Source organism: Athene noctua, chromosome 8, assembly GCF_965140245.1.
Source record: "Athene noctua chromosome 8, bAthNoc1.hap1.1, whole genome shotgun sequence".
NCBI classification, from domain to species: domain Eukaryota; kingdom Metazoa; phylum Chordata; class Aves; order Strigiformes; family Strigidae; genus Athene; species Athene noctua.
The window spans coordinates 20,229,210-20,256,590 of NC_134044.1; the positions used below are offsets into that span (position 1 = coordinate 20,229,210).

Genomic DNA, 27,381 nt, shown 5'->3' on the forward strand with positions numbered 1-27,381 from the left:
TTAGAAGCTTGTCCAGTAAATGCACACTTGGGATATACATTTCAGCTGATGAATTAGAATTTAGATGGGGCCTTCTGCATGTTCATTGCCTTGGGGTGGGGGGTGGTCTGAAGTGGACCCTCGAAGGCTGCTGGATGTCTCAAATTCTCTCTTTCTTTAAAAAGTTCAATGGCAGATGGAGGAATAGTCCACCATTTTTCCTTTTAAGGCAAAAAACCTTTCCATGTGTAAGTCACACCATGGACTGTCCCAGAAACACAAAGGTTTCAAATCCACCAGGGAAACATTTTTGCATCAGAGTGTCTAGAAGAAAAAAGAAGCATTTTTTTAAAGCATCAATTTGAAGAAAAATAACAAGAGTGAGGAGAGAAAGATTTCTATGAAGTTAACCCTCACTAATAAAGTGACACTGGGAGACTACACTTTCTTTCTCACATCTATGACTGTGGCCACTGCATGCCAGTAATGCGGGGGTATGCATGTCTGAGGCGTATCAGTCACAGCAACACTCACACTCATGGGCTTTCATCAGTGTCTGGGCTTTCTCAGCTAGCCACAAAATGTAACAAAACCTGCATTTCCCTTTTTCTGCCAGCCCTATTGCCTATGAAGTTGGTAGATTGCAAGTATTTTATTAAATTATAATTTAATTGGCTCAGTTTCTTACTTAACTCTTTCTTCTGAATTTTAAAAAGGAGTAGGTTGCATTTCCCTGGTGCAGAATGCAGAAACAAAATAAATGGCAGTTGAGAAAAATGGAAGTGTTCAATCTGAGTCAGAAAATCTGTGCAGATTAGAGACACAGATCTTGGTTTTGAACCTCAGCCTTGCTGGGGCTTTCCTATACCCCAGAGATTTCTGAAGAATGTGATTCATGAGTCCAGCCAATGTTTAACCTTTCATCTCCTCAGGGAAAACAGATTCATATTTCAAACAAATTATGATGTTTACAATTTAATGGAAAAAACAATGAGGAAAGTACTCATTAATGTAAAGTGGCTTTCAAAATATGCCAAGCTTCCACAATAAAATTTAAAATGTTGCCAGTCCAACCTATCCAGTATATAACTAGGTTCATCACCATGCCTTCAAGTACATGCACATTAAGTGTATTACCGGTGTCAGTGAGAAAATTATTATTTTCTGCATTTCAGTTTTATTATGTTGCACTTTCAAACATCTGCATATACAATCTGGTGATCCCGCTTGACTTTGCAGGCCCTAAAAGCCATGCTTGCAGGATCCCTTCATCAAGAGCAGATTTGGAATATAAACAAGTTTGCAAGTTCCATTAGTTCTACTGTTCAAAGCTTAAGCTCCTCCACTACCTCTGATTTATCTATTGTAAAATATCTGCAGCTCTTTGCAATGTTCAATGGTAAACTACATAAAATACTGCCATCTTGTGTTCAGAGAAAAATTAAGCATGCAGAAAGTTTAAAAAAAATCTGGATTTCAAAAGACAGAAGGATTAATGCTGTCAGCATGTTATGTTGAGGAACAAAGTGAATGAATTATGGAAAAGTTGTAGCTTCACTTAATAGTTTAGTGTCTAAATCTTATCTTTAGAGAAAGTGCTGAGCCCACTGCCTCTTGCAGTCAGGTTCAAGGGACCTGGTGTCCAATCTACCACAACCACACAGCCCCTGGTGTGAGAGGTCATCAGGCCAAGTTAAAAAAAGCATCAGTGGAACAAGTAGATATTGCCTGCGTACCAATAATGCTCCTTAGGTAAGAAACTGTGTTAATGCTTCAGAGTATGGAGAACATGTAAGACATGTTAAATACTACCACAATTACAATTGATAGCTTGTGGTGTATTCCTTCCGTGAAACATATAAACAGCAACTAGAAATACTTTTTTTGACTAAGTGCTACTGTTTTTTGGTTTTGTTTTTTTTTTTTAATTTCTCTGTAGAATTAATATTAAAAACATGGTCATGTGAAATACGACCTTGGAAAGGCTTTACTGTAGTCTATCGGTATCACAGTTTACTTGAACCTAGGTTCAGCAAATCAGTGTGACTGAAGCCAACGACGTGACCTTGGGGATTCACTCCCCCCCTTTTTTTTTTTTTTTTTTTTTGCCGCTTTTCTTGCTCATAACGATCCAGCTCGACTCGGAAAAATGAAAGCGGGCAGATGAGGCCTGACCCAAAGCCCAGCTCCCCGGGCCCTGTGCCCTCAGCCGGGGTTTAGCAGGGCCAGGCACCAGGGCGACCAGCAAACCCGCGATGCCGAAGGGAACGGTCCGGGTGGTGCCCATTTTCTATTCTCGAGAGGGTGGGATGTGCTACCCGGGCACAGGGATGTTGGGGTATCTGGGGATCCCCGCGCTCTTCCCCACTGCCCTCACGTTCCGTGTTGCTGCTCTATTTCCATCCCAGACGTCATTCCCGAAGGAACACGGTCAGCTCCGAGGCCACGCTTCCACAAATGTAGTCAGGAGCACGCATCACTCCACGTTCATGTGAATTTTACTTGATCTGCCGTTTCCTGCCCAGCTCCTCCGTGCCATCCGGCCGCTGCCGCCACTGGAGAGCCCTCTCCCCGCCTCTCGCGGCTCCCCCGGGGGGAGCGCACAGCCGCCCGCCCCCGAGCGCTCTCCCCCGCCTCGGCCCGCCCCGCCGCGCACACCCGCCGTCCCGCCGGCCCCCGCGCGCGCCAACATGGCGCTGGTGCTGGCGGCCGGGCGGGGCCGCCGCTGCCTCTGGGCGCTGCGGCGGCAGTGAGTGCGCGGCGGGCGGCGGGCGCTGCCTCTGCGTCCCCTCGCTTTGCCCGGGGGGTGGCCGGCGCCGCCCTCGCCTCCTTCCCCTCTCCCCGCTGGGGCGGGACGCGCCGTGGGGCCGTTAACCGGGGGCTGGCCGGGGCTGCGGCAGGGACCGCGCCCGGGAGGGAGCCGCCGGCGGCTGGCGGGCGGGCGGGCCTGGCGCGGGGGGAGGCTTCGCAAAGCCGAGCCTGGAGCCTGCTCGAGGGAGGGAGGGAGGGAGGGGTGGCTGGCTGGCTGGGGAAGGGGCTCTGCACCTCGGATGCAGCAAGGGAGCTGGGCCGCTGCTCGGTGCCGCGGGCGACGCGTGGGGGGGGTGGGGGGTACAGGTATTTTGGGCTCCTCTGTGGAAAGAAAGAGCAAAAAACCCCACGCAGAGTGTCAGGCATAGTTTTAGCAGCTGGTAACAGTTTCCGTGAAAGTGCCCTTGGTGCTCGGAGTCTGAGAACCATCGCTGACTGCCCGCTGTGGCCACCCCTCCGCTCTCTGCCATCCTGTGCAGAAGGAATTGGTGACCGTGACAGCTGTTTACTAGAAGTTTAGGAAATGCACTTATTTCCCCTCTCGTTGTTGAAACCGAGCTTTTGGTTGTGTTGTGTCAAGGGTGTCTTGAGTCTTTTTGTCTGAGACTGTTTAAGAATTGCTGGACTTGATCCAAGATTCCAAAGTTGAGTTATATGTTAATTGAAACCGTTCCAAGAGTTTAATTCTTCCAGCCACTTAGCCTCTGCTTTCTGCTTTTAAAAATATTAGTTGTTTGAAGTTTTCGTTTCTGAAATTCTTCATAGCTCTTGCTATCTTTCACATTCTTTTCTCTTGCACCTTTTCCTTGTACAAACAAGCCTTTCTGTTTTGTGGTGGTTCATGTCTTCTTTCCCAAATACTTCGAGTTGCCTTCTCTCTAATAAATGCCAGACGCTGGCTGTTCTGTCCATTAAAAGAGTGGGTTTGGTTGGTTTTTTTAAAAAAAATAGTAACTGTTTTAATTTGAATGCTGCTAAAAATATGTGGATAATTTCTGTTGTGGAACACACTTAAGGAGAGATCTGGTGAAGTTTGTACAACCTTCCTTGTTGTACTTGAATGTCTTCTGTATAAATAGTTGGATCAAAATCTTCAGAGCTGTGTTAGTGCTGTCCTCCTCTCACCTGAAAATAAAAGTAGCTCAGTTGCCATTTTTCCATATACCTTTGTAACGCTTCTATGTTTATAATTGTACAGGCAATGGAACCAAGTACAAAGATTTGTGAAATGGGCTTCAACGATAGGTATGAAATTTAGCTTTAGCTACTAGGTTTAATTGCTTGTGTAATGTGGATAGTTTTACAATTAGTTTTAGACCATTAGTTGCTGAAAAACTGTAGGGCTTTTTAAATAATTATTCGATATTTGTATAGTTTCTGGAAACAGTAGTCTGTAGTTTATCTAACAAATAATCTTTAATGTGTAAACAATATTTTGAATAATTTTATATATCATATTTAGGTATACTCCATGAAAACTATATACCTTTGTGATGTTTTCCCCAGAGTCCTTTTCTGATACAAATGTTGCAAACTCTGAGAATTGTTTTTTAGGCATAATAGTATTTAAACAATATATGAAGGAAAGTAAATAATATTAAGCAAGATGATTTAAACTGACCATGTCAGATTTTCTAAAAAGATATTGTTTAGAATTTGGAGATATATTTTCATTTTATTAGTTTTCAGCTATTTAGTTCTGTCTGTGAGGTCTCTGGCTGTGCTGGCCTTATTTCTATCATGTTTTAACTGCTGTCGTGAGGCTTAATAGAAGATTCTATGTGACTGTTAAAAAAAAAAATAAATTCATACCTTGTTATTTCTTTGTGACTGTGTATCAGTGAGGGATAGTGCTCTTCAAAGAAATGTGAATCACTTTTAATGGGGGGGCATGACAAGTGTTTTGTTTTGGTCCAGAAAGTACACAGTAAAAATACAAGCAGCAACATTTATGTTTAAGTGTTGTTTTAGGGTTTGAATATGTTTCTTGGATTCTAAAAATAGAAAAGATTTAAATTAAGCATACTTCTGCATAAGGACTCTAAGGAAAGAATCCAAGACTATCATGGAAATATTTTTGGATGAAGTATGTTTTTTCATTATTGGAAGAAATGCATAAACACTATAAATGATGAAAAAGAAATCTGTATTTTAAAATTGCTTTATTTCCAGGAATGCTTCTAAGGATATATTTGTTTTAATAATGGCTTACTGTTCTTCATCCCTTTTAACAGGTGGTCACAACATAGGGAAGATCCTTATCGCAAACCGAGGAGAAATTGCATGCAGAGTGATGCGAACAGCAAAGAGAATGGGTGTGAAGTCTGTAGCAGTTTATAGTGAAGCAGACAGAAATTCCATGCATGTCGCAATGGTGAAGTATATTTATTAATTTTGTGATTAACGTTCATTCGCAATGGTATTTCTCATTAATAATTCACTGTGAAAGTAGTTACTTGTGCTAATGCAGTTGGTTTTCACCTCTCCAGAGTTACTTCCAAGTTTTCCTTGAATTGGTGAAAAGTTTGCTAAGTCTGTCTCAGCACCTGACAACTTTACAGCAAGTGCCTTAAAGTTTGGCGCTCTAGTCCAGAGTAGCCACTGGGGGTTTAGAGAATGGGGAACAAAGTCAGAATTTGTTTCACCCAGTTGAGTGTCTCCATGAAGAGAGGCAGTGATTTAAACTGTTGCATGCTAGGATTCTGATAATTAGCTCAGAAATCCGGTTAAATTTGCTTTTTATTATGTAATAAACCACCTGTGTGGTATGTATTTTTTCTGTAACAGGCAGATGAAGCATATTGCATTGGTCCAGCACCCTCACAGCAGAGTTACTTGGCCATGGAGAAAATAATGCAGGTGGCCAAGGTCTCAGCAGCACAGGTAAGGAGATCATGACCTTAACTCTTCTGTTACTTCCATGCTCTTTAGTTCCTTATTTTTACCCATGGTGTTTCCATCTTGTGTTTCCTTAGCACTCTACTGAAGTTTCAGGGTTTTCTAAGCTAAACTGATATGAAAATAGGCTGGTAACATTGTTCTATTTTAGGCTATTCATCCAGGTTATGGTTTCCTCTCAGAAAACACAGAGTTTGCGGAGTTGTGCAAGCAAGAGGGAATCATCTTCATAGGTCCACCTTCATCTGCTATCAGAGATATGGGTATTAAGAGGTATCTCTTTCTGATTTGTTACTTGGTTATGCAGTTTACAGTTTGGCAAAGCTAATTTTGTTAACAAATGACCAATTGCTCCATAATTGTTTTGTCAGTTTTCATTGCCTTTTATTTTTATGGCTTTCTTCAAAGGAATAAGCTCTAGTTTTATAGGTGTGGGATTCCTATAGATACAGAAACAATCAAGATTGTTCAGTTGGGGTTTTGGTAATTAAATACCTAACTGATTCTAGTTTTCCAGAATTGGGGCCTTACAGTGTTATATAGTTAAGTGTTCAACATTCAGACTGGGTGTCTTGTATATTGGTCAGAAGAAACCCTGTATCATCAGGGGTTATTGTGGTTCATGTAAATGGGGATGATAAGTTCTGTTTATCATAGAGGATCTTAATCTTAGTTATACTTAGATCAAAGAAATGTTTCCAGGGTATGAAGTATAAATCAAGACTATGGAAATAAGGTTATTACTAACACATGAACTGTGTAATTTCAGAGAATTAATTTGTTATCACTCCCTAATGTGAGAGTAAATTATGTCTGTAATTTAACTAGTTTTGCATGCATATTTGAAGTTATAGTTGTTATGCATGAGTGCTTTATGTGTGGTGAGAATCCAGCTTGTATCATGAAAAGAGTTTCGCCTTTGTACAGCTTCAAATATAGTTCTGGCAGGATACAGTGTTGTAATTTGAAAATGTTAGGTTTTGGCCTCTATAATGTGGGTCAAAAGATAGGAAAGAACAGTAAGCCTGAAACTAACTACTGCTTTTATGTGGAGGGATTGAAGAAAAAACATCTCTGTTTGAAGCATTTGATTAATTACAATCCAGTCATATGTCACCTACTTATGTAAGTAGTCCTGTTGAGGTCAGTGGAACTACTTTTGTGAGGAGAATTGACATTGGGAACATGTACAGGTTTGGAGCTTAAAGTAGGAAAAAAATATTATTATCATTCTAAACATAAAACTATTCTGTCAAAGCACTTCCAAAGCTATAATGTCTGCTGCTGGCGTTCCTGTTGTTGAAGGTTATCATGGCGAAGATCAATCAGATGAGTGTCTAAAGGAACATGCCAAGAGAATAGGATATCCAGTAATGATTAAAGCTGTTCGTGGAGGTGGAGGAAAGGTAAATGAGCTAATCTGTTCGTGACATGGTGTAAAGTTGTCATATCTTGGTATCTGTAACTGAATATTCTGAAAGAAATCTGAAAACAAACTGGAAAACTACTTTTTGTTAAAATTTATTATTAATTGTCCTGTGGATTTGTTTGTGTGAAATTAGAGGACCATGAATTGTTACTTTGTGATTAGATTGTGTGATTTGTTTTGCTAACAGTTTCAAGGGTTGCATTAGAAGTGATTAGAAATACCATTTAAGTATTTGGTGTCCAGACACTTTCTGATGTATAGTGAATTCCATGTCTAACACTAATTTTACTCTGAAATAAATTTCTATAAAAATGACATGATAGAGAATTCTAATTATTTCCAAAATAGCTATATTTGTTTTCTAATTAAATCAGGTTTTCTCTGCCAACCTTGGGAAAATTTCTGTGATACTTAAGATTAGATTTTGTACTCATCCATATGAGTGGAATGATAATATCTATTTTTTACACTTTTTATGGCACTTTCAGTGGGACTTAGTAGAATTATCTTAATAAAGTTGATAACACAATTTTGCTAAACTTTAAGGAAGAAGGGAAAAGTGTTATTGGTAAGCTCATTTCTTGCTGTCTGTGTCCAGAAAGGATTTTTATTGTGTACCATATTTTTAGACATTTAGATATGCTTTTTTTCTGTGTTTCAGGGCATGAGAATTGCTCACTCAGAAAAGGAGTTTTTGGACCAACTAGAATCAGCTAGGAGAGAAGCAAAGAAGTCTTTCAATGATGATGCAATGCTGATTGAGAAATTTGTAGATAATCCAAGGTGAGAAATAGATGCTTTAATGTAAACACTGCAATGTTTATTCTACTGTTAAACAGAACTGTTTTAGTAGTGGGATGAAAATTGGTCTCTCATTTTATTTGCACTATGGGAGGTGTCAATTTAGTCAAAACTATCTATAATGTATTGAATTTCTTGTAGTGACTTTGTTTTGAATGATAAGAATTAAAATACTGCTGTTTGGGAGACATGGCAGTGACACTTAATGACATTGATATTCCTCCTTAAGTGAGATTTCTAAACTCAATTCATCTAGAAAAAAAAGTCACTTTATAATACTTAAACCATAGACCTGAGTGAAGATGTCATGGTGTTTCTGCTGCCCTCAGGTGTCCTAAACTAGTTATTTAATCTTTCTCTATTTTGATATTTAAAACAGAAGTGATAGTCTTTAGCTCATGCCTGACCTGTGAAACTGAGCTAATTTATTTTTTATAAAGAACTTCTCAGAGACCTATTTGATACTCTTGTATTTTACATCTGTTTTTCTTGAAGCATCACTATAAAGAAAGCATTTATTCTAAAGAAACTGAGGGCCTGCTTCTGCTGTCAGATGGACATGAGAGAAATCTCATTAAATTCCTCGGGAATTTCTTTTGCCAGCATCAGAGGATTATCAGAAAGGTGACAGATTTTTATTAGTTTTATATGTAGAACAAAGTTCTGCCACCTAATAGTTGTCCTCTGATATGGCATGTTGAAATAAACAGTGTTATTGCTGAGCCAGGGCTGCTGCCTTTTGTGAATTGATACACAGTAAATTATGAGGGAAATCATCATTATCAAATAATGAGGTGGTTTTACTTTTATTGTAATAAAATAACTAATAAAGAGATAGCAGCCTTTAGATACATATCTTTTTTATCCTACGACCTCTGAGGTTTCACTGCAGTAGCTGGCATTTACCAGTTGAAATTTTGTATAATAGCAGCCTCATTTCTACATTTTTGGCTATTTGAGGCAGACAAGAAATCTTACTGAAGTGTACAGCACTGTGTACAAGTTCAGAGTCTGTCTGGGTGAAGTCAGTCACAGGATTGGAGCTTTATTGAAATACGTTGAAACGTTTATTATTATGGAACAGGCATGTTGAAGTCCAAGTATTTGGTGACCAGCATGGCAATGCAGTTTATTTGTTTGAAAGAGACTGCAGTGTGCAAAGGAGACATCAGAAGATCATTGAAGAGGCACCAGGGGTGAGCAAGAAAATTATTACAGTATTTTTTATGAACTGACATATTTTTAAGTAATTGCTAACCCCCATCAAATTTATTTAGGGGTAGTAATTTATTTGTAATTCTCAGTACCTGTTTTAATTTTGCTGCAGAAAAAGTTCTAATTGAAAAAATGTTTTTCTCTAGGAAAATGATTCTCAGGGAAACATGTAGATTTCAAGTAGAACATTGATGAGGGTTTCACTACAGTTGCTAAATACCACAAAATGCATAGTAGGCTTAATATCACCAAAATTTATAATAATTTCTAATCTTTTGGATTATTATTATTTATAGCCAGGAATTAATCCTGAAGTTCGAAAGAGACTTGGAGAAGCTGCTGTCAAAGCAGCTAAAGCAGTGAATTATGTGGGAGCAGGTAAGTCTGTGGAGGTATGGCTGCTCCACAGGTATGCTTTTAACTTAGTAAGAATTTAAGCCTCAAGGCAAATGGCATCTGATTGTTTTAGAGTATGACACACATCCTCCAACTTTTTTGAGGTTTAAGCAAGTGATCACATAGCTAATTCTGATGTAATTACATATTTAAATTAGCATACCTGGCCTGAGTTCAAGACCAGTGGCAACTGGAGAATAGAAGGAAAAAATTTCAGAGCAGATAATTCAATCAACTAGTTTGGTGTTGGAAAGTGAGCATTATGAATGTTAGTAAGTTTGAGTAGAGCAAGGGAAAAACTTTTTCTTTCAGCATACAAGGAATAATACTTTATATTCAAACAGTAAAGCCTTTAAAAGAAAAACACAATTGACTGTGTAAAGTCCACAGTATTTTACAGGTTAAAAATAACCTACTAAAATGATTTGTGACTTTCTTCTCTCACTGCTATCTTTTGGGTACTTATTTTAAAAATTAATTACACCCCCTGTACATATACACAGTATTTAATAAGTCTTGATGCACTTTTTACAGCTCTAATGAAATGCAGCTCTTACTGTAGAGGAGAATGGCTACTAAATAGCACAGGATACGTAATATGCAAGGCAACAGCCCTCTGTTCTCAGACCTCAATTGTGTGACCCTGTAAGATCATGTGTATAGAATTTAATGAAATTCACTCTATCTGATTTAGAAATAATCGTGTTGTCCTGGCATAAATGAATTAAGTGTCTTGGGTGTCCATTCTGAAAAAGTCTTATTTTGGTGAAGTGCCCTTTTATTGAATATTTCAGGAACAGTGGAATTTATTATGGACTCCCAACATAATTTTTACTTCATGGAGATGAATACCAGACTGCAAGTAGAGCACCCAGTTACAGAGATGATCACTGGAACAGACTTGGTGGAATGGCAGCTTAGGGTAAGTGTTAATTGATTTTACGTGTAGAGTTCCTCTTGTCTGGTGACTTAGTGCTCTCTGATATTGCCTATGAGACACCAGATAGGTTTTCAGATCCTCATCTCCTATTCAGCTAATAGGGTAGAGTTTCCTTTGCTCCAAAGGAACATCTTGTATTACTGTATTTGATTGTAGGGCATTGTGTAGGTACTATGAATTCCAGCAAAGTCATCTTCCAGTTGTGTAGAGAAAAATGATTTCTTAAAGTATTTTTAGAGAGGTTATAGGGAATGTGGAGAGTGGGAGGAGTAGGGTCCTGATCTTTCGCTTGCAATACTGAAAATTTTTCAAAACTCTAGTTCAAATATATCTCTGTCCCAAAAATCATTCTTGGATCAGGCCGTAGGAGGAAAACTCTTCACAAAAACATGGGTCTGGTGTTATACCAGTATAGTCACATTCTAAAATAAATGTATAGTTGCGTGGACTGGAAACAGGCTATTTCCTCACACACCCAATTTGCAGAGAGATTACTCACATGTCTGAATGATAACAGGAAGTTTTGGACCTTAGAGAACTGCAAATGAAAAACAGTTCTGGTTAGATAAATCCAAAAGTGAAGACAGTAGCACACCTTGATCTTAAGTAGATAGGACGGGGGCATGTTTAGTGTAACCAGAAAGAAAACTAAAATGAAAAATGCTGATGCAAAAGAAGAATTTTCGGCTTCCTGATCTGGGAATGGAAATTGAGCATTGAGTGCTGAGTTAGAGTAGGGATCAAACAATATTGGAAGAAAGAGAAAGAGATAAGGTGGAAGGGTTCAGTGGTCTTGGCATGCAGCTTAATGAGTCAATAGATAAAAAAGTCTGTCAGTTTTTGGAGATTATTTTTGTGAATCTATACAGTACTACTCGTTCTTTGAAGACTAAGTAATATTCTGTTGTCTCTGCTGGAATCCCCAGTTTGGAGGCAGAAGGTGGACAATGGAAAACCCCTGACACTATTTTTTAATAGGAACTTGTATTTTCCCATGTAGATGGAAATTGTGTAGTTTCCTGGTAAAGGGTCTTCCCTGTGCTTAACTTCTTGTTACTATTTTGTCCTTGAAAATCCTGGTTTTTTGGTCTCAAACTGGTGTGTTGCTGGTGTTTGGTATTCCTGTATTTGTAATGTGAATTCCTTTGAGGAATAAAACAATGTTTCCTTCCCCATTAAAGGTTCTTAAATTGTTAGAAATTCCCTTAGAGAAACATTCCCTTCAATGTACAGGTCCCACAGTATACAGAAGAATCAACATCATATGCCGTTGACTTCCAGAGAAAAGGAAGGAGTACTTCAGAATTAGCCTTTTATGACCTACTGCTTTTTTCTCCTTGTGCTTTTTTAAATGTGCTTTCTTGTTGTTTTAGAAGAAAGATATTTAATATTTAATACATTGGCATTCCAGAATATTGATCCTGCATTAAAGAAAATAAATATTGTTTACAGGTTGCAGCAGGAGAGAAGATTCCCCTAATGCAGGAAGAGATTCTGCTCCGGGGCCATGCATTTGAAGCTAGAATATATGCTGAGGACCCTAATAATAACTTTATGCCAGGGGCTGGGCCATTGTTGCACTTATCCACCCCACCACCTGATAATTTCATCAGGATAGAAACTGGAGTTAGACAAGGTAAAACTGAAGTGGTGTAATCAGAAATGTTTAACATCAAAATCTTTTCTTTGTAAGCATTTCCCTCTTTGGCTTAAATAAGTTTGTCTGACAGAATGTTGTTATAAAGACAAATCTCTACAGATTTATTCTTCCTTGTGATTGTCCATGTACTTTTGGTCCATCACAGAATATTTTATTTACCAAATTATTGTCCATGGGATCATGCTGATTATTTTAATCTCAATTTATCAATCCTGCATTCTGATTGCAACAGAGAAAACTCAATTCGAGTAATGTTACCTCTACAAAAGTCTGTACTGAAGTTGTCCTTGGAATTGAAATGCCACGTCATGTCATTGATGTTCCTTAAGGACGTAGAGAAATGTGGCCATCAGTTATCAGAGTTTAATGCTGTATGGTGTCCAGTAGTATACATTACCAATTTCAGAAATACTTGATTTAGTGTTACATCATTTTTAAAATGTATTTTAGGTGATGAGGTTTCTGTTCATTATGATCCAATGATTGCAAAGCTGGTTGTTTGGGCTGAGGATCGCCAAGCAGCACTGAGAAAGTTGCGATACAGTTTGCATCACTATAATGTAAGTAGAAGGAACCCAGTATGATTTCAGATCTTGAGCTAACTTTGTGAACATCTTGAGCTAACAAAATCTGGATAAAATACTACAGTAAAACAAAAAATGGTTTCTAAGATGGAGCCTGTTGCCACTACCATTTCAGATTCATTATTTGCTTGCAGAAGCTGTGTTTGTTTTCTAATCTGCAAACTGTTTTCATAGAAGTCCAGTTTCACACCTAGATTTTTCTTAAATTTCCAGTATTTTCAGTTGGATGATGCAGCTGGGACTTTGTAGAAAAGTAAGGCTAAACAGCATTTTCAGTTGGATGTTTGCTTGTAGTTTCTAATTTATAAAAAAATTTTAGACTCTATACATGTAGTAAAGAAATATGGAGAATTTTTTCTGTATCAGTTCTTTTTAAGAATTAGTCCTTTTTTCCTCTATAAAAACTACAGTTATTATATCATTTTCAAAAGCAGTATTCAGAAGGTATGATTTGAACTGAGACTGAATATTATTTGTGCAGAGTTAATTTACACTTTTAAATCAGCAACGTAAACGTGATTGAGGTACTGAAAATTTTTGGCCCACTATTGTTTTAGCTAAAAGTGAAGATTACTGCCAGTGAAAGAGATAAAAAGAGAAAAAAGAACCCCTGGGTTTTTTTTTCAGAATTTCCTTAGTAGTTCTGCCAATTAATGGTGACAGCACAATATAGTTGCCAGTTTCACTGATTTTTATTTCTATTTTCATGTTGTTTGCTTAGGTATTTTGCAGTACAGGAAATTGATAGTATCTAGTAAATTTGTAAAAGTCACTGTTCCCATTTGTTACTATTAAAAGATCAAATATGTAATATCTGAAACTGTTGTAACTAATTTTTAATAAGAGACATTTTTCATAATAGGAATGTTCTTTTAATTACTCAGAGCATGATTTTCCAAAACAGTGGGTTTTTTTCCTAAATCACCTCCCATTTCTATTGCTGGGAAACTTGCTTTGACTTCACAGTGGACAAAGGTAGTATTTTGAGAACAGAATGCTTTTGAGAAAGCTACTCTTCTTTTTTTTTTTTTTTTTCTTTTTAAAAGCAATGGTTTCATTGGTAATAAAACTGACCAGTTGAATTAATTACATTTTATTGATGGTGCCATCTGAAGAAAAATTCATCTATCATCTATGCATGTTGAGCATACAGCTGGATATTTATTCATAACTTCATTTCAATTTTGCAATATGCTGCTTTTTTTTTTTTTTTTCAGATTGTAGGATTAAGCACTAATATTGATTTCTTACTGAGCCTGTCAGGACACTCACAGTTTGAGGCTGGAAATGTGCACACTAATTTCATTCCTCAACACTACGATGAACTATTTCCAACCAGAAAGGCAACCCCACATGAAGTTATGTGTCAGGCAGCTCTAGGACTCATACTGAAAGAGAAAATGCTAACAGATGCTTTTAGAGATCAGTCAGATGGTAAGGATCATTATTCTTTTGTTTTGTTTTATTTTACTTGTGACTGGATGAGACAGTGCTGTAAACTCATGTGCAACTATTTAATTTGTGTCCTTCCCTTTTGCCTTTGTGCCTGCTCAAGGTTCTGCATTCTATCATCTGTCAGATATTTACACACAGAGCAGACTATAACTTTTGTTAAGGGACAGATATTGAATATATCACCACTGTAATGTACAGACTGCTTCCCACAGCATTTCAGATAGGCACTATCTGAAAGACCTTGGGGTTCATAATCAGTGTCACCGTGTACTCTTTGCTCTTTACAAGAATAATCAGTGGGTATCTGTCACTATTATTCCTACAGTTGGCCCATGGTCTTCAGAGATAAAATTGACTCTGCTAGGGGTGGGAGAGGCAGTAGGGTTTAATGGAATGAACAGGACTCCAGGATCTGAACGTTCTGGAGTTCTGACACTGTTAATGGCTATACCAATGTGGCATGTGATGGCTGTTAACAAAACTTTCAAATAAATCTAATACATACTGTCAACACCTCGTTAATTTTCTTTCCTCCTCCACTTTAAATATCCTGGAAACATGGGAGAGCAGGATTGGAAAGATTCCCATAACACTATTCCCTTGTTTCAAGAACTAGTCAGGCAATATATGATAGCTGTGTATCTGATCCATTCTCAAAACCACAAAGTAACAGAAAACTCCTCAATTGTCACAGGCAATTTTCTGCCATGTTTGACTACTCTTAGAGTTGGAACCTTCACCTAACATTTAATCTGAATCTGCTATGTTTCAGTTGAATTCCCATGCTTGTCCTGTTCAAGGATGTGTTCATGGAGAACAGTCAATATGCTTCTTAGGAAGTGCTGTTGCTAGTGTCATGTTTTCTGCAGGTTACACAACATCAGTTTATTCAGTGTTGAAGCCTGAGTGAGGGATTATCACTAGCTATTATGGTAGTTCTCTAGTCTTTTATGTGCAGTATAAATATACAATGGTTGTAATAAAGATTGTAACAGTGATTTTATGGTGTAAATTCTAGGTATTGTGTTCTGCCAAAATAAAATGAAAGTAACGTATCAGTATGTTTTGTGTTTTAGATAAATTCTCACCATTTGCATCCAGCACTGGTAGAAGAATAAATATATGTTATACTAGAAAACTGTCTCTACTGGATGGGGAAAACAGTAAGTTAATAGAAAAGTGTGTGGAGGGAGATACTTGATGGATAAAATTATTTCAACTGGTGCTTGAAAATTCAGGCTGAGAAACAGCAAATAGAAGCAATATGAATTTTATGCAATTCAAGCTGGAAATTCACAGAATTGTATGTTTAATCCACGCTGTTAGATCTTGAGGAGATGTAAACCAAATTCAAATGATGGTTCTAATGTTCACAATTTAAATGAAAAAGGTTGAAATTTTTAAAAGAGCTGACTGCCATTGACTTTTTTGTAATTTATTTTGATGTGAAAGTGCTTAGCACTTTTTCCCATCAAAAACTTTTTCTGTTCAGATACCTTAATACAGATTTCAGAGCATAACTTCAGGTGTTCATTTTTGAAAAAAAAAAATTGTCTAGAATTCAGTATTCTATACAATCTGCAGTGCGTACTAAACTAATCTGAAAATAGTTGTTCTTAGTATTGTTAGTCTCTTTTTATCAAGAAAGATAGACTAAATATTGTTTATATGCCATTATTTTCTAGATCCTATAATTAAATCTACTCACACATATTTTGTTTTATTGAACAGTTGTGGATGTAGCTGTAACTTACAATCAAGATGGGTCATACAGCATGCAGGTACAAATCCATTTTTTTCAGATATTGCACTAGATAGAAGAAGAATAATTTCTTGTAGACTTCACTTGGTATTAACTGTTACTAAAGTTGCTTGGTTATTTCTGATACAGGATTCTATTTTTGGTTTGCTTGCAGCTGTTGTTGTAGAATATTATTTTGGCCTGAAGTTATCTTTGTTAGATGCTGGATTGGCATGGAAGAGCTACTAATATGCTTCTGAAAATAAAGCTAAGAAAAGCATTTATTTTTCCAGTGCTTAAAGATCTTACTCTTTATTTTCCTCTTAAATTTGTCTTTCTAAAACATTGGAAGTTAGATTTAAATCTGCGTTTAAAAAGACTCTTTTTCCACAGGACCCCTGCTTTATTCTATGCATGAGATGGATCTCTTGTGGGATAAATAAAAGCTTTCTAAAGCATTATCTGTAAGATAACACTTTTTATTTTGAAGATGGAAATTGGAAAGTGATTACCAAATGAGATGAGGAACGATGAGATTAGTAAATCTTCTGACTAAATAATTGAATGATGCCGCATGAAATTGGCTTTTTGTGTATGTTATAGAGCACCTGTAAGATACAACTCAAGATGCTTTAAACATAGATATTTTTGTGTGCACGTGTCTGATAGTGTCCAGTTGTGTGGTTTATGGGGGTTGTGTTTTGCTGAGTGTTGAATCTCCTTGCATCACCTGGATTCTAATGGGTTTCCTCTCAAATCTGGCACCCAGAATGATTGCATGCTCAAGAATGCAGTCTCTCTGTAGTTCAGCTTCTTGTTTTCAATATTCGTAAGTTATGAGAATAAGTCAGTACTTATGAACTGTTAGACTGTATGGAGATGAGCATATGAGAAGAATAGTGAGAAAATTGTTGTGCATTCATGTGTATAACCACATGTTGTGTAACTCAAGCCCTTATTTCTCCTGATACAAATACTGAGATAACCCACATCCCTCAACTAATACCCAGGTTATTTTGAGTGTATTGATTACATATGTAATGCAGGAGAACTTTTACACTTCAGGCTTATCTCATATAAGCAATGTGAGCAATAAATGAAAAGAAGCTGGAAGGAACATAGAGTGGGGCCTTTAGGGGAGGGGAAGTGAAACTGGGGGAAGTAGGAAGCCCTCTTCCCAGGGAAGAAGGAAGAATGGAGTTTGAGATGAAAATGGAGAGAAGCTGGAGATAAAGAGATGGAGAAACAGAATTGGGAGCTGAAGGTGAGGAAGACAGTGCCTCTGGAGTGCTACAGAACCTGTCCTGAGGCCAATCAGCTAGAGCAGACTGCTGGGCCATGGAACTGGCAGGCACTCACAGTGCTGCCCTGATTTGTGCTCCCGCTCAGGATACTGATCAAGCAAACGATTTTTTTTCTCAGGGATCAGTATCAGATCAACATAATCCTTTCAATGCATGTTATAAGGTCTTCATTCAGTGGAAAAATAGTATGCGACTAGATAAATGAAGACTGAATTTTGTCTCTACTCATAACATCCTGAAAAACCAGTGAGTCTCTGATTCTTTCTTCAGTGATGTTAGATTTAGAACTAAAATATCAGTTAAATGTAGTGCAGTTATGTTCATAAACTTGCTGTCTTTGTATTCTGAAGCTGGTGGCAGAGGTGCACTTTCCATTGATTTAGAGGAAAGGGTTACCTGCAAATAAATAAACTTTCTGTTTGGTTTTTCTTTTGCAGTTTTGTTGTCTAATTGACACTGTCTCTATTAACACTCTCCTCTACTCCTTTGTAGGTTTACTGAATATATTGTAGATTTTATATTAAAAGCTTCCAAGACTGAGGAAGTTACCTGTGTTTTGGAAAGCATTGTGGAATCTTACGATGTCAGCTGAATAGTATGGATTTTTCAGTTTGAAGAAAGTCAAGAAACCAGGACAAATTAAAAATACTGGATTCCAGTAGCATCATTAAACTGAATATTCTGATTTTTTCTTGAAAAATAATATACCTTCATATTTTGCTGAGTGCTGTTGCACAGTTTATGATAAAAATTGTCCTGGCAGAGCATATTAGCTAGTCTTCTGAACTGATTGCACTGGATACAGAATACAGTGTGTTAACTGAAAAATAAAGGATACATAAGATTTAAGAATTTTTAAATTATTTTTATTAAATTCCAGAATTATCTATGAAGAATCACAGGTTATGAGTGTATACTACAAATACTAACTTTTGGTTTATTGTTCATGAAGGGTTAGCCTTTGTCCTTATAAAAGCATTTAACTTTCAGATTCAAGATAAAACATTCCATATTTCTGGAGAGATCTTCAATGAAGGTGATTCAGTTTACTTGAGGTCTTCAGTAAATGGAACAGTATGTAAGTCCAAATTGGTCATTTTGGACAACACCATTTATCTCTTCTTTCCGGTAAAGTTCCTTTTTTTATTATCACAAGTATAAAATTTCAGAGTTTTATCCATGTAAATGAACAATATAAATTGCAAGAGAATGTGAAAGAAAATCATAATTTCAAGTTCTTACATTGGCCCATAATGTTTTGATACTTGTTGGATTTATAGCTATAATTAGAAGTTAGTTGCTTATGGCCAGTGAGTGAGAAGATTCATTATTTTCAAAAAAGATAAAATACAGTTAGGTGAATCAGAGTTGCAAATGATGGTTTGGGAGGGGGAACACAAAATATTAAATGGTCAAATATCTAAGTTTGTCACAGAACAGTAGCAATTACTTCAAACTGACAAATATTTGAAAATGCTTGTAACTGGTATTTTCTATTTGTTACATTTTAAAAATTATAAGAAAAAAATATGTATTAGTCTGAGGAGGGGTAACTTCAGCTAATATTAAAAAATTGGAATTATGAGTTACCATGGCATTGCATGAATAATGGCATTTGAAAGAAGAGGTGCCCTAATTTGCATTGTTAGGCTAGTAATTTTTTTTATTTGCAATTAAAAAGATTACAGAGCCTTAAAGTAACTGAATAAAAATGTGATCTCAAGTACATTATTACGTACTAGTTTCCATAATTAACCTCTAGCTCTGAGTCCCTTACGACTTCCAGCAGAATGCAGTGAAAACTTCGCTGTTCCAATGATGAGGAGAAAATAACTTCTGCTAGAAGGGCCAAGCTCAGTATTTCTGTGGTATCAGAGTGGAGTATTGGGTGAGGGATCTAGAAGAAATCACTCCCTGAAGGAGTTTCAGGGTATGGGTGGGATGTGGGGGAGAACAAGTCTTTGGGAAACTCTAGGTAGCAAGTCTGAGAGGAATTAGGGGATTTTGAATAATGGTGAGAGTTTTTTACTAAACTTAGCACTGAATCCATTTAATTGTAAATTGCAAAACACTCATATTGACAATGTCTGTCTGTATATCTTGTTGCAGCAACCTGCCTACCCATTGTGCAAACAGCTTTTATGCATTTTCTAAAACATTTTCTGCTATTGCTGCGTGAACGGGAAAGGTGCGGGTTTAGTACAAAGGTCCCTGTGAAGCCTCTTTTTCACAGGGGTAGTTCCTTCCTTCCTGATCCTTAGCCACAGCAGGCATGGCTTTTAAGGACTTGGACATTGGCAAAGTAATAAGCATGCCAACAGCCCTTTTGCTGCCCTGACCCCAGTAGTCTGCACCCTAAACAGCTGACTGGTTTGCCTAAAGCTGGATCTGTTTCCTTGTATGTCAGCACATGTATTAGTGGTATCATTTTATGCTGTGAACTCATGTCTTTGATTTTCTTTCTGTAGGAAGGTAGAGCTCAGATTGGCCTTCCTGTACCCAAGTACTTATCTTCAGTAAGTTCCGTGGGAATACAAAGTGGTGCTGTAGCGCCCATGACAGGCACAGTTGAAAAGGTAATTATAATAATATGGCAGGAAATAAGTTCTCCAATATATATCCAAGTTCACTCTTCCAGAAATGGTGCTTGCTTCTGTGCTGCCAGGAAAGAACCAGGGCCAGAGATGTCAGTGCTGTGTGACATCTCCCAACAGGAAAAAGCCCTGTTTACTGAATTTTCAGCAGCCACCCAAGAGTTTGTCAGGCTTCTAGTCAACTTTTTCTAGCACTCTAGAAGATTTGAATATTTAACTAATCTTAGTGCTTAAATAACTTTTTCTTCATGTTTATTACTTTCTAAGTTGAAGTTTCCTGAAGGCTGCTTGATCCATTTCATCTAACCTAAAGAGTGGGATGCTAGATGGCAAAAAAGAAATATTCAGAAATGCCTTTTTTGTTAAGCTGTGTGTTTCTCTGTTTCTGGTTTTATTGGTTTGGGTTTTTTTCTTTAGTTCAACAAGTTTTGGGTATTTCTCTGTACAGTGATAGTTTCAACAGAAGAGAGATTTCCAGGAGAGTTACTAGTTAAAAGATTCTGCTAGAAATAAAAAGGCATGAACCCTCTCAGAAGGTGGAGTACGTTGAGTGTGGATCTCTTACTGAACACCCTAAATCAGAGTTATTGTAGAAAAACGGGGTGGCCCCTGCAATCTTCTTTCAGGATTTTGTTTCAAAAACAGCTTTTGGGACTGGCTCCAGGAAGATGTTTGGCATTCTCTCTCAGAATAGCAGCTCTTAAGCCCAGAAAGGGTAGAATATACATTGTCTCTTCTGGTATTTCTTCTTTGATGTATGAAAAGCTTCCTGGTCATCTTGCTACTGTTACTGAACCTCCTCCTATAGCCTCAGACTTCTCTTGAGTATTATGAGGAGAACTCAGATACCCAATTCAACAGTAGTAAAGATGATATGAGGCTGTTTTGCAAAACCACAGCTGCTCAGTGAATTGTGCTAGCCAAGATCCAGCTGATGATTTTTAATGGTACAGACATACATGATTTTTTCTTGAATTGTAGGTATTTGTGAAAGCAGGGGATCAGGTTCAGATTGGAGACCCTCTAATGGTTATGATAGCTATGAAAATGGAGGTAAGTGACATATAAAAGGTTTTAATTACTGATGTTGTGGTTTAACCCCAGCCAGCAATTAAGCACCAAACAGCTTCTCCCTCACTCCTCCCCCTTCCCAGTGGGATGGGGAGTAGAATTGAAAGGAACAAGTGTAAAACTTGTGGGTTAAGAACAGTTTAATAACTAAACTGAAATGTAATAATAACAATAATAAAATATAATACTTGTAATGGAAAGGAATATAATAAAAAAGAGAAAGAAAACCCAGGAAAAGACAAGTGACATACAATGCAGTTACCACCTGCTGAGCGATGCCAGAGCAGCGATGCCCCCCAAGCCAACCCCCCTCCAGTTTATATACTGGGCGTGACGTTCTATGGTGTGAAAAATCCCTTTGGCTAGTTGGGGTCAGCTCTCCTGGCCATGCTCCCTCCCAGCTCCTTGTGCACCTGCTCGCTGGCAGGGCATGGGAAACGAAAAATCCTTAACTTGGGATAAGCGCTACTTATCAACAGCTAAAACATCAGTGTGTTATTAACATTAATCTCACACTAAATCCAAAACACAGCACAGTACCAGGTACTAGAAAGAAAATTAACTCTATCCCAGCCAAAACCAGAACAACTTGGAAAATAAAAATCTAGTCAGAATTTAATAATTATTGGTTGCATTATTGAAGTATGGTGCAGAGTGTAGGTCACAGATGTCAATATCACTTCATATGCCATAAAACAAGTGTTGTGTCTGACTAGATTTTAGAGGATTTTACTTGTTGTTATGTTATTAACAAACGATTATGTAATCCATGGTATTCTGCAGATGTTTTAACATTCCTTTGGTTAGCTTTCTCAGACCTTCTCTCCCCTCCCCTCCTTTCATTTTTGTAGGAGAAAACTGTCTATCTCTTGCTCAGTGTTTGTGATAAAAGCATATATAATGTCTGCAGTTACTTCATGCAGAAATTTAGCTAATGGTGGCTTTGTAAATATGCCCAGGACCTTTTTTTTATGATAATATTTTTATTATTATTTACATAAATCTTTACCAAGAGTACACTAAAGTTTCTTTGTAATTGTCCAGGTGGCATTCAGTGGACTAGCATTTTGGTCATTAAATCTTGTCATGTTGCTTGACCATGGTTCAGATTACTTGAGCTATAGTTTTTGTAGCCTGAATTGGTTTGGTTACTAGTTTATTTTAAACTTCAGTTTGTGATAGCAGAATTAACATTTGAGAAAATTTGCCTTTCCCTTATCATGCCCCTTTATAAATTACACTAGAATTACATGAAATACAACTACTGTGTACTAAAAAATAATTATACCCCAAATTATTTGCAATTTGATGCTAAATATTTGTGCCTCTAGCTGATATCTCAGACTGACATTATCTGAGTTATTTTTTTTTTTCCCAGTGGTATTGAAATATAAAATGTAAAATTTAAAAAGTAAATTATTACTTAAGTCCTTGCTTAGTTGTGGGGATTCAATATCTGATATTGAATGTTTTGATATTAGACTAACCCTATGTAGAAAACTACAAAACTTCAGTGGAAAACTAACCTGATACAATAACAAGTAGACCAGCTTGGGGGACTGGTATGTAAACATGCTATTTCTTTACTGTCACTAGTAACTGTATTTGTATTTCATCTGGATTTTGCCAAATATCCTGGCTAGCAAACAAAAATATCTCTAGTAAATCTGCAGATTCCTCTTAAGGGAACAAATTTGCTATATGATTAACTTTTTGGACTAAAACTGTATTATTTCTGCCTGGTATTTATTAAAATAACAAAAAGTAATAGTGAAGTAAAATAACATTCAGCTGTTCATACTTCACGATACAACATTATAAAGCATTTTTGTCCCCTGTATACCTATAAAAATAAATACTGATGAGAAAATAAAACTTTAGAAAGGACTAGTGTAACGTTTTTAAAGAAGGTTTAAAATAAATATACATGTGTCAGAGGAGGTAATTAAGTGTGTCCTGTTCTAATTGCACCAAAGAGTAATATTAGCATTTGCTGGAGAGAGAGAGGTGAAAAAAGTAGTATTCTGCTTGTTCACTATTGATCTGTTTCTATGCAGCATACCATAAGGGCTCCAAAGGCAGGAGTGATAAAAAAGGTTAATTTCCAAGAAGGTGCCCAGGCCAACAGACACGCTCCACTAGTTGAATTCATGGATGAAGAGGCTGAGTCAAAATAAAATTCAAGGAAGGTGCATTTTAACTTTTCTACTTTGTTGATTTTTCTCTCAGGAGAAGACTTCTTCATATTTTCAGCAAATTTTTTGTATAATAGTTTGGGGAATAGGTTTCCTCTGCACTTCCTGCATAGTTGAACTGTAAATTATGCTGACTTCACTGAAATTTGGATCTCGCTATACTGTAATTGTATATGTAATTCGTGGACCTATGTGATTGTTGTTCAGTGGTTATGTTTGCTTGTGAAAAAGCATTAGACTGGAAGAAGAAGTGGAACTCTTAAAGGATGGGAGAAGTTAGTAAGGACAGTAAGTTACAGACAGCTTAGGGTGGTTCTGCCTACTTTTTCATTTACAGCTGCCTTTTTTCCTTGAGATGTAAGAGCACTGATTTGAAGGAAATCTGAAAGGTGCCAATTGTTTTGTGAATTCATTTCTCTAGCACAGTTCCCATTAGTGGCTTCAGGTTTTGCCCGAATGGGGAATTCAGGGTTGTTCGTTAGCCCGAGGGCCCTCTCAGTCATTTTTTGGTGCACCTTTTTTTCCCATTTACCTCAATGACTAGTGATATATTAGCATTTGCTGCACTAATCAAAGTTGGAACATAACTGCTTTCCAAAAATATAATTTGATTTTTAAACATGAAGCAGTGGCATTGAAAGATGATACACTTATTTAATACTTAGAAAGTGTGATAAAGTACAGACATCAAAATTCTCATTACTTTTCCCATATTGTTCATGTTCTAGTATGTTATTGGCTGGAATGAAGTATACCAAAATCTTTATAACAACATGAAATATTTCTAAGAATAATAGATTTTTTATTTTGTATCTGTAGTGTTGCAGAAGGGAAAAATGATTTTTTTTTTTTGATATGCAAAGAAAATATTTCTCAGAAGCAGCATAAATTGCTATAAATTTATTTTAACTTGTTTAAAAAGCACACCAGAGAAACAGGAAAAGAAAAAGAATACATTTTAATTATTGCAAGCTTGCAAAATCTTTTCACCTTTTAGTTAATGTGAAGTTCTGCTTGTCATATGAACTTTTGATATACTAATTTAAGACAATAGTATCATTTATACTGCAGAACGGAACAAACACAGATACTGCAGCTACATCTGTGCAAATGGATCCTTACACTTAGCTGAAATATTGTTTCCAAATCAATATACAACATTGTGGGGAATTCTCTGATCTGATTCTGTAACTGCGCAGCCTTGCCTGCAATGCAGACAGAAACTGTAAAAAAGGAATGGCTCCGGATGGTCTGTACGTTAAGAGCATACAGTAATACTTTTCAATTTTCCCTGTAATCCAATGGCCACCTAACCAAAAATCACACTCCAGTGATCATCTTGTATAATATTGCCACAGTGATTTTTATTTACTGTCAAATAAAAATTAAGTTTAACTTTGAATGTTTGTTTTCATTTTTCCTTGTTCTGTTCTTTTCTTGGTTGCTTATGTTTATGCATTAGAGGGTTTTAAGCAGCTGTTTGTGTATCTTCATCTGATATTTGACAGACCACAATCTGCAGATCACATTTAGGAGACTGTAATTCAGACAGTTGTAATGGGTTTCACTGCAGGTAAGTTTCACGACTTTTATCTAAAAATTGAATCTACATATAGAAACATGAACTCAAGACACAAAGAGACACTTCAGCTTGGCTTTTATTTTTTTCTTTTTATGTGACATTGCTGTGTTTCTAGACTTACTTTGTTACACTCAATCTGTAGCAAAACATTAAAACTCGCAGCATGAGGTTCTGTGTCCACAAAGTCTGTGCTGCTTGCTTCATCCAGTCAGTGAAACAAGATGATGTTCCTTGGAAGCTGACAAAATGTCTTCTCTTTGGAATGGAGACAAACAATTTTACCAGTTTTAATTTCCCCTCACCTCTGAAAATTAGCTGTTAGGTTTTTTTCTCTGTGGATTTCCACTGAGATTGATTTTTCAAATAATGAAGTTTTTGTTTATTTCAGAATAAAATCTCTTGCAGAAGTCAGTGTCAGAATTTTCACACGTGAAATGTGTTGCTGCAGTGTGATTTAATTGAACTTAGAGATGTGTAAAGAATTATTAAAGGTAGGTTGTTCCTGTAACCCAGAATTTTAATTTACAAAATATTCAGAAATTTTCTGTTTATTACAAATCCCTGTTATAAGCGTGAATTGGTAAGAGCCATATGATAGTAACATAGCTGTAACTAAACTGTTGTCTGTAGAACACTTAGTAAGAAAGAAAAAAATTGGTAATTGTTGAAAATGCAGTAAGTACTTCAGTATTTGAGCTAAAAGGATAATTTCTTCCAGTTATCTGTTATCAATGTACCTTTTTAAAATAGTACTGTAGCTCTGATACGAGAGGCATAGATATTACAGAAACAATAAATCTGAGCTGATTCTGATTGTAATGAGGTACTTTTCTGGCAGAGGAGAGGGGCACTGGGTCATAGGAGATGCAATTCAGCCACAGTTGATAGTCCACAGGAAAGAACGAGGGGGTCAGTGTTTCAGACTATGGCTTCTGTGAGACAGGAGCAGAGACTAACACTCCCAGCTTATATGGGTCATTTTGTTATGTCAGGTGTGTAACTTCCTACTTGGTGGTGTGAATGTTACCATTCCAAAATGAGAGCCCTTCGTGAACCTTAGTTACCCACCTGTGGGGATCTCCGCCTCTTTTGCACTCCAGTTGCTGTCGGTTACTGTAGCTTATACCCAGCGAAGATCTGTGGTGTGGAGCAGAGCCTGAATTCATGCTGAATCAGGGATTAGGACACAAGGAGGAGAAAGCAGGAGAGCAGGACTCAGCCACTGACTCACTGCAACTTCAGGCAAGTCACTTAGTAGATACTTGCCTGTATTTCCTCCTATTTAAAGAGGTTGATGGTAATAGAAACACTGCAAACTTCATAGATACAGTGATTTATAAATAATTATTTTCCATGCTTGCTGGGAAAACTAATTTCAGATGTAGGTAAACCATTACTACTTTTTTTTTTACCTTTTATACAGTAAATATCTATACCAGTGAATTGTAAAAATAAAGTTTCCAATGTGTGTTGAATCCTTGCTTGTAATGGTTGTACTGCCTAGTTACCAGAAAATCCTAACTTCTCTCTTCATGGTGATTAAAAAATGAACACTCAAGTGTTTTGGCAGGACTTTTAAAAGGCAGTGGTGGGGAAAAAAAAAAGTTGATCTGAGCACACTAATTATTAAAACAACAGGTACCTATTTTAAAGAGGGTGTATCAACCAGTACACAGTTACATTTATTTCTGTTGATTATTCTGTTTGGTCTAATCAGGAATTATTTTGACTGCATTCTATCTGTTCTATTTGTAAAAAGCTCAACAATGCTGTGTAGAATGTGTTTACTGAACAGTCAACAGCAGTGGATAAAGGTCTAAACTTACAGCTTTTACACAAATATGTTCTCAACAGATAATTTAACTGCTTGTACAGTTATGTTCAAAATGATAGACTTTTACACATGAATGCTTCATATGTAAATATCACTTAATATCTTTATGATACTGGAGCATAGCCTTCTGCATAAGAATTCCATTTGGAAAGTAATATACACTACTGGATGTCATAATAAAAAATCAGTATTGCAGAAATTCATAATTGAAATCTTGGCATTTATTTTTATGTGGACTGATTGTATTTCTTGAAAGATGAGAGCCTGGGTTCTAAAAACAATGCAATATATTTTGAGACATGTGATGTTAGCTTAAAACCTGTTGATTATACAATGAATCCGTGTTAAAATAAACATGCATGTTCTGGTTGAATATCCCATATTTTTTATTCTAACACTAATAAGCAAGTAAAATGCATGTCTAGAGTCCTACTGGGTGTTTGAAATGACAATGGTAGCTGGAGTTTAGCTTTAATCTGTTTTCCATATAAACAGTTCTGGTGCCAAAAAGCTTCTCTTGAAATGGTAATTGATGTCTGTGAGTGGCAGCTAATCTACTCACTTAAAAAGTAGGGAAAGCAGGAAATGTTAATGTACTAGAGGCAGCAAAGTTCCAGAGTGCCTGATGTAAAAGACTGCTGCTGAGAGCTGCATCCTTCTCTTGCCTCTCTTACTTGGGGCTGTACTGTTCTGGTCACTCATCAGTGTGCACTGGCACACATTGAAATAGTGATAAATGCTGGTACAATAATTGCAGCCAAAGACCCCAAGTATGTTCAGTGTTCTCTGCTAAGCATCCCAGAAACAAGACACAGCTCCTGCTCTAGAGTTGTAAAATGAGATAAAAGATGAACTAGAATAAATCAATTTAAAACCAGAACTTTTATATACG

General features: G+C 37.0%; 1 protein-coding gene across 1 annotated transcript; it reads left to right on the plus strand.

The window, feature by feature from the left end:
* The first annotated feature begins 2,642 nt into the window (after window positions 1-2,642).
* On the plus strand, window positions 2,643-24,475 carry MCCC1 (methylcrotonyl-CoA carboxylase subunit 1). The gene is made up of 19 exons (XM_074912023.1): window positions 2,643-2,728; window positions 3,989-4,035; window positions 5,025-5,164; window positions 5,578-5,673; window positions 5,840-5,961; window positions 6,947-7,094; window positions 7,779-7,900; window positions 9,003-9,114; window positions 9,430-9,511; window positions 10,324-10,451; window positions 11,922-12,105; window positions 12,580-12,689; window positions 13,931-14,147; window positions 15,245-15,331; window positions 15,900-15,949; window positions 18,204-18,341; window positions 19,682-19,789; window positions 20,789-20,860; window positions 22,936-24,475. The coding sequence occupies exons 1-19, from the start codon at window positions 2,670-2,672 to the stop codon at window positions 23,053-23,055; spliced, it is 2,142 nt and encodes a 713-aa protein (XP_074768124.1). The 5' UTR covers window positions 2,643-2,669; the 3' UTR covers window positions 23,056-24,475.
* The last annotated feature ends 2,906 nt before the right edge of the window (window positions 24,476-27,381 follow it).